This window comes from Aphanomyces astaci, assembly GCF_000520075.1.
Source record: "Aphanomyces astaci strain APO3 unplaced genomic scaffold supercont1.199, whole genome shotgun sequence".
NCBI classification, from domain to species: Eukaryota; Oomycota; class Saprolegniomycetes; order Saprolegniales; family Verrucalvaceae; genus Aphanomyces; species Aphanomyces astaci.
In genome coordinates this window covers 3155-10767 of record NW_009798462.1, presented here as the reverse complement: position 1 = coordinate 10767, position 7613 = coordinate 3155, and the positions used below count along the sequence as shown (strand labels likewise).

General features: G+C 52.3%; 2 protein-coding genes across 2 annotated transcripts; both read left to right on the top strand.

Annotated features, from left to right (window-relative positions):
• Positions 1 to 232: 232 nt before the first annotated feature.
• On the top strand, positions 233 to 1029 carry H257_18688 (hypothetical protein; the record flags this gene model as incomplete). Its single annotated transcript, XM_009847790.1, has 2 exons — positions 233 to 246; positions 498 to 1029. The coding sequence occupies 2 exons, from the start codon at positions 233 to 235 to the stop codon at positions 1027 to 1029; spliced, it is 546 nt and encodes a 181-aa protein (XP_009846092.1).
• A 1467-nt stretch (positions 1030 to 2496) lies between these two features.
• On the top strand, positions 2497 to 3458 carry H257_18687 (hypothetical protein; the record flags this gene model as incomplete). Its single annotated transcript, XM_009847789.1, has 4 exons — positions 2497 to 2781; positions 2826 to 2835; positions 2897 to 3122; positions 3218 to 3458. 4 exons carry the CDS (start codon positions 2497 to 2499, stop codon positions 3456 to 3458), a joined length of 762 nt encoding a protein of 253 aa, XP_009846091.1.
• Between the last annotated feature and the right edge of the window lie 4155 nt (positions 3459 to 7613).

Sequence of the window (7613 nt, the reverse complement as noted above, 5' to 3'; positions counted from 1 at the left end):
CGTGCTCCAAGAACACGGATGCCTACCTCCGCGCATCTTTGTCGTGGGAGCACCCGCGCGGCCGGTACCGCGTGACAGGGGCGTTGCAAAACAACGCTGAGTTTGCCCGTGTGTTCCAGTGCCCCACCGACTCGTACTTGAACCCGTCCAAGAAGTGCTTGTTGTGGGAATAGGGTTGATCGATACGAAAATATGTAGCGTTGTGCATTTGTAAGGAAAAACTAAGAAAACGATGTCTTGGTTGAAGTGTGTTGCTTTCATGCGCGGCGCACACAAAAACTAATAATGTATATGTGAGATCACCCTCGGATTCGCCTACCGGTACCGGTAGTTAGCTGTTTGGTCATGAACTTGAGATAATTTCAACTACTCGACGATATCGGGTTTGTAAGGTTCGGATTGATACATAAGCCCTGTTCGGGCACCAGTCACAGTCGCCCTGTGGGATTGTCAAAACTGTAAATTGCCCGGATAGAACTGTAAAATAGCGTTTACAGTCGCACCGGTGGGGATGCTCTAAGCCGACTACCGACGACACCTCCAACGGAGCAGTCACGACCGAGTTTGCTAGCCGAACCCCAGCACCCGATCAAGTACCGGCCCGACATCGACAGGCTACGGACGCTCGCGGTGGTTTCCGTGGTCCTGTTCCACGCGTACCGGCACTCGATCGAAGGCGGGTTTACAGGCGTCGACGTGTTCTTCATCCTCTCTGGCTACCTTATCTCGGTCATCCTCTTCAAGGTAAACGCCAGAAGCTCGTTTACGTACGCCTACTTTTACTCGCACCGCATCTTCCCAGCGCTGCTGCTCGTGCTCACGTTCACGCTGGTGATGGGCTGCGTGTGGCTGCTGGACAAGGCGGTCCAGTCCTTCACCCTCGTGGCCAGGACGCTCTTTGGGGCCAACATCCAGCTCCTGACCGTCCAACAGGGCTACTTTGATGCCAGTGTCAAGGAGAATCCGCTGCACCCGTGGTCCCTGGGGGTGGAGCAGTTTTACATCTTTTGGCCGCGTTTGTGTCCGTGATCAATCAGCTGTCGTTCTGCAAGACGCTGGCGCCAAGTGCCAGCTGTGCGTGTAATGTCCTCTTTTTGGGCTACAACGATGAGTACAAGTTACTCGTTCGAAGTCGGTTCTGGCAGATAGAGGTGGGTGATGCTTTGATCTAACGTTAAGACCATCAGTAAGTGTCAAAACCAGTTTCTCCAATAATTCGTCAGGAGAAGCAGACTCAGGAAATACGCTCTTTACTGACTAAATCCATCTTATACCCATATATAGACGCACATATACATACAAGAGTATCAGGAGCTGATGGACTCCTGGTTGACAAACCAATTCATGTCATTGTAAAATACTTCCACTGTTGTTTTGACCCGAAATACTGTTTCAATGAGGTTATATGGAACTTTGTAAGCTCAGACCACCTCACCTCTTACTTAAGGGGGTTAAGGGCATCCCCAATGATGCGACGGTATAATCAGACTGTATTTTGACGTTTACCGTCACTGTAATTTACTTTTGCGCAACCCCAACGGTAAAACGGTATAAAATCCGCATAACTGTCACTTCCGGATATGGAGGCTTTGTTGTGCAATGCCATCGAGGCATGGAATGACGACGACGAGGGTATGGACGACGCTTGGGAGATCCTAAGCTCGAGTAACGGACCACGCCAAACACCGGGGTCAAGAGCGTACGTTAAACGAGACCGTGCTGAACACCCAACAAACTTGTTGCATTATTTCAGTATGTTGCTCCACTGGGTAGCTAAGGATCGTGCTGTGCGATGGCAGTCTGCTCGCAAGAGGTGCAATAGTTCGCCCCCACGCGGGATCAAAACTGCTCGGCCTTTTGCTCGTTCTCCTTAGACCCATCTTGGGATATGTTCAACCACGAACAAACAAGCTGGCAGTCCTCGTCAGTGGTGAAGTTCGCACCCCGCCCGTTGAGAGAAAGTGTCATTACTTGTATGGAAATGATCGTGCTCAAATACATGCGTTTTATTGGTGGAAACATGATGCATTTTGGTTTATGATTGGCTCCGGTATTTTGCCGTCTGTGTTCACAAAACGGTAAAAATGGCCAATTTGCCGTCTCGCGGTAAAAATATGCCGTTTCCGGTAGATACCGTCGCACCGTTGGGGTTGCCCTACGTTTCCCCGCATTATTTCCGCATGGATTTATCCGTCCCTCCTGGGGAATCCGGATAACAAGCGCTGCATACGAAGACGAGGACCGCTATTCAGTATACCAAGTCATCAGCAATATTATTAAAATTATCATATGTATTCCGAGTAAGGCTAATCTCTGGTTGGTCAATCGCATTGTGCTTATAATTAGTGGTTCACGTCATACAACAACTAGCCAATAGGCGAGTGAATCAATTCGTTTGATGGAGATCTCTCGTGACCTTATGGTAGTTCCCACGAAACACTAACTCATTTCCAAAAACACTGGTTACACCTCGAAAACACCCACATTTTGCCCCTCATGTCCCGTCGCTCCAGCTTGCAAGCATCCCAGCCGACTCCTTCGTCGACCCCACTTACAACGAGAGTCATTAGTCAAGGTGTAGTCTTGTTGGAAAACCTCGACCAACAGCGCTACGCTAAACGATCCCGCTACTCTACCGTTCTTGCTGACGAGCCCGACGAGCCCGACGGCTTGGACTCGAACTCACCCATCTACGAGTCCTTTCTCGCTTCCCAAGGAGTTGAAGGGATTGTGACAATGACAAACTTCTCGCCGTCTGAGTTCAACCTCATTTGGACAGAGGTGCGCCAGTACGTCTTCCGCCATTGAAATGTCGGCTCTGGAAGAAAGGTGGCGGTATCTTCTCGCGACCTGCTCTTGATGCTGTTTACGTTGTTAAAGCACTGCGGTACTTAAGACGTCGTCGCGGCTGTATTCAAGCAAAAGCCGACGACCTTCGAGAAGCGAGTCATGCCCTTCCTGATCGTTCTCCACCCATACCTCATGCGACCGTTCGTCACGGCTGTCGAGCAGAAGTGGCCAATGCAGGCGCTCGCGGAGTCGGGGCATCGGTTCAAGAACTTTCTGGCTGTTCGGTACGCCACGGACGTCACGTTTCAGCAAACGCATGTACCGGCCGGCGCGTATGCAGACAAGAAGATATACTACGCGGCAAACACTCCCTGAATGGACACAAGGTCGAAGTATCCGTGGTACGAAATGGCTTCGCGATCGACAGCACCAAGTTCTACAAGAGCAGCGTGTCGGACAAGACAATATTCGACGAGAACATTGACTCTCACCTGGTCAACCGGGCAAAGCGCATCGCCGAGACGACGCTCGAAGACTCGGAGCCTGGGGCGGGACATGGCATCACGCCAGTCTTTGGGGTCGTTGTTGTTGGCACGGTCGGCAAGCAAAGCATAGACAAACAATGGTTCCATAGGAGCCAAAGTAGGAGCAGAACTCGAAGGTGGTAAGGATGGCGCAAGCACGAGTGCATGGTGCATGTGGTTGTGGTAGGTGTCAAGAGACTCCAAAGGAGTTGTGTCCATGAGGAGGCAACTTGAATAATGGCTAATATAGTTAAGTGTTGTTTTGGCCATTGATGGCTTAGCCGACAAGGCTGTTGATGGATGGGCCGAGAAGGCAGACTGGTTGCGACCATAGGATCGTCGTACGACCATAGGATCGTCGTAGTAGCAGTTGGGTCAAAGACCGGACTGGTCAACGAAAATACCGAAAAGACATCTCGAATTCGTTTGGGTAGTGCACAGAAAGTGCTGTAATGGGTCGAGACGACGGGGGTTCTGTAGAAAGAACGGGTGGCGACGAAGCCAAAAGCTTGTCATAGAGGAAGGCACTAGGCCTGTTGGTAATGATGGAGTGTAGTGGTGACAATGGTGCGTTGGGTTCCAAGGTAGGAATAAAGTTGGGGTCGGTGGCGGATTTATGGCGATACGCTGCAGCAGCAGCAACAGAGTTGATGGCTGGGAATTCGGACTCCCAGAAGGTGACGTCATGAGAATAAATCAATAAATTGGAGTGTAAATGCATGAGGGTATAACCCTTTCGATCATGTGGGAGACCCACAAACATGGCCTTGACGGCACGGGGATCGAGCTTGGAGGATTGCGCGGCACGTTGAATGTGCACAAACGCGGTGCAACCAAAGGTTTTGATGTGACCCAAAGATGGGTGTCGTTTAAAGACGACGTGGTAGGGTGAAAGACCTTTGTTGGATGCCGTGGAGAGATGTTGATGAGCCATGAGGCATAATCAAGGGCAAGAGCCCATAGGAACTTGGGCAGAGCCCCTTCAATGAGCATAGCTCGCATCTTTTGGACAACAATGCCGATACGGCGTTCGGCAACAGCGTTTTGTTGGGGGGAGTAGGCGTTGGAGAATGCCACCCGAGTGTTGTAATTGGGCTTGATGATCCGCCCGAGTTTCTCGTACTCTTTCGCGTTGTCGCTTTGAAGGGTGCCGATGTCCATGGGTGATGAGTGGCGCAGCTCACATACATCATGTTTAAAAATGGACATGGCGTCCGTACGAAATAATTCGTAGGTCCCATAGAGATCTTTGCGAAAACGCATGGGGTAGGTCCACATAAGCGGGAGTAATCGTCGATAAAAACGACAAAGTAGGCAGCGCCACCCGCCGACAAAATCGGGCTTGGGCCCCAAACATCAGAGTGTACAAGGACTAGGTAGGAGGTCGCGCGGAAGACCGCAGATGAGTCAAAAGGACTGCGCTTGGACTTGGCATAAGCACAAGCTTCACATAGTTGACCACGAAGGTGCTTGGCCTTAAGAGCATAAGCTCGGGGTTTGTCTTTGTTATTTTGTTGAAGGCATCAACGCCTGGATGGCCGAGACGGCGGTGCCATAGGCGCGCAAGGTTAGCTGCAGAGAGCTTGAAGTCAGCCACGAGGCTGTTTAGGCAGTCGGTTGGAACAGTAGTGGTTTCATAGACAGGTGTGGAAGTGTGTGTGAACCAAGCATAGCCTGGGCTACACTCATCGAGACAGAGTCTGGAGTAATTGGGTAGAACGATGTTGGCTTGGAGACCATAGACTGTCGTTGAGTGATTGGCGCATAGCGCAGCACAGACGAATATGCAAACATGTGCAATTGATCGTTAAGGTTGAGGAGAATTTCCGCAGAGCGGTCTCAAAGGTGGCCATCATGCCAGTAAGCATAGCCATTTGGCCCGGAGGGATATAATCGCCAAGGTGCGGATCGGTATAGGGCTCGCACTTGGGCTGACAGGGAAAGGAGTATAGACCCATGGCGTTGTTAGGTGCACGAAGCACATCACCAAGAGAGGTGGTAATTTCGCACATGTCGCGAGCCGTTAAACGGACGGAGATGCCTTCATCGGTCGCTTGGCGAACCGAGAACAAGTTGAACTGTAGTTCAGGGCAATGTAGGCCAAAGGTAAGACGCAGAGCGCACGGACGAATATCGGACGAATATCGTCGGCTTGGTCGCAGGACGACATGTCCACGGCCAAAGAAAGAGGGCCATAGCCAAGGACTGGGAGTTGAGCGCCGTTCCCGACTGTAAGAGACAGTGCGCAAGGAACATAATTGGAGAAATAATCTCGGTTGGGGGTGCAAGAGGCAGAGGCGCCGGAGTCAACAATCCAATGTTCGCGCAGAGCGGGAAAGTCTTTTGGACGATAAGTCACTGACATGGGTAGGGGCGGATCACCAGGGTCGCTTTCACAGTAGCGTAGGTCCGCATGAAGGGCAAAAATGCCTTGTCCACCAAAAACTTGGAATGGGGGATGGGGACGGACACCGTTCACACGTCTTGGGGGCAATTGGAGAACCACCTTGATCGGTGTTTCCGACGCCGCGGTAATAATGTCGCTGCGTGTGGCCGAGAAGGCATTGGGTGGGAACAGTGGAAGATCCACTTTGGTTGGGTTCGTGGGAATTTGGAACAATGGTCGTGGTGGGTAGAGGGGCAAACGCTCGGTATTAAGTACCTCGGCAGAAGGGACTTCAGCGAAGTCTAAATCGCCGGCATCCACAGGAGATGGGAAGTGGTCGGGGAGCTCGCCTGGTGCGACAGTGATGGGAGCGAGGGTAGTAGCCGCAATAAGCGGAGGTTCATGGGGCAGAGATGCAAAAACATCACAAAGTGGGGCAGAGCCCGGTTGGAACGCCTTTGGCAAAACCGATGGTGGGTTGGGGGGTTGGAGGACCCGGTTGAGAGTGGAGGGAGGCACAAAATGGTGGGATAAGATGTGGGTGTTGGCAAAGCCATTGAGGCGATTGCCTTGATGGATAAATGGACAAGCGGCTGCACGAGCAGCAGTGCCAGCCTGGTCATAAAGGCCCCCACGATGAGTGCGGCCGTAGCCTTGGTCGCGTTGTCGACCACGGCTACGATCGCGGTCGCGATTTTTGTCACGGCTGTTACCACGATTGTTGTTCCACCCGCCATTTCCAGGACCACTAAAGGAACTTGGTCTCCATCCATGGTGGCTATTAGAGCCCTGGTTGCCACTAGGGCCATCGCGATCATCACGAGGACGTTGGATAGGACGAGACGGAGCGACATAATCGCGTTTGCGCTTCTTTTGGGAGGCAGAGCCATGTTTGTCAAAGACGGCGCGGTCAAAACCAGGACGCATGGTGTTACGGGCATAGTCCAACTTTAGGGTGGGGCACGCAGGAAGCGTGTGATTGGTAACGCCGCAGTAGAAGCAGGACTTGCCGGGGTGATTGATACAATCACGGTGAGCATAGCTCGGGATAGTGAAAGCGTTCATAACATGAACTGAGCCATCGGCTTGCGTAATAGCTTGACGTGGTGGCGCAGGGGCCGCAACGGCATGCGTGACAGCTGCAAGCTGTGTTCGCGTTTGGAGAGTAGCGGCAGAGCCGTTGTCACCAAGAGCAGACGCTCGTAGGAGACAATTGGTAATAATACGCCGAAGAGAGGCCCAAACGTCAGCAACGTCAAGACGGCGGCGTCATAGACACACGGTAGCGCTTGATAAGGTCAATCAGCTCCACGAAGAGAGTGTCAATGCAACTCTCATCGGTGAACTCGAGAGTGCGCAGATAGCTAGCAATGACCGTGGGGTTGTTGTCCATGGGATTCGACTCGAAACGAGTCTTGATGTGCTCAAAGAGCTCGAACGAACACGTAGTGGCCCGATAGAGGCGCCGGAGGTTGGTAGAAATGGCTGAGACCAAGAAGGTGTGCGCAGCAGAGCGTTGATTCGCCAGTTTCTTAGTCGCCTCACGGGCAATGACCTCGCGTTGGATGGCGGTGGTGTGCGCCTTGATTTCCGCGAGCCGCGCATCACGATCGGTCTCCGACAGATTCGGGTGGACAACATAGAGCTCAGAGTACTCGACTTGATCGAGCTCGAGGTACATCTTGCTGTTGTTGAGCGTATCAATGCGGTTGCCTTGAGGGACATAGTCCTTTGTAGAGTAGAACTCAGCAAGGTCGCGGGACGGGCTTGGGACAAGAAGTCCGTTTTCCAGAGCGTGTAGGCCAGAGACCGTAGGTCGTCGAGTGGGGTGCCCACGAAGGGCTGCACAGAGGAAGGGAGGAGGTTATAACCTGTCAAGAGGGACGATAAAGGTGTAGCACTGGGGAGGAACG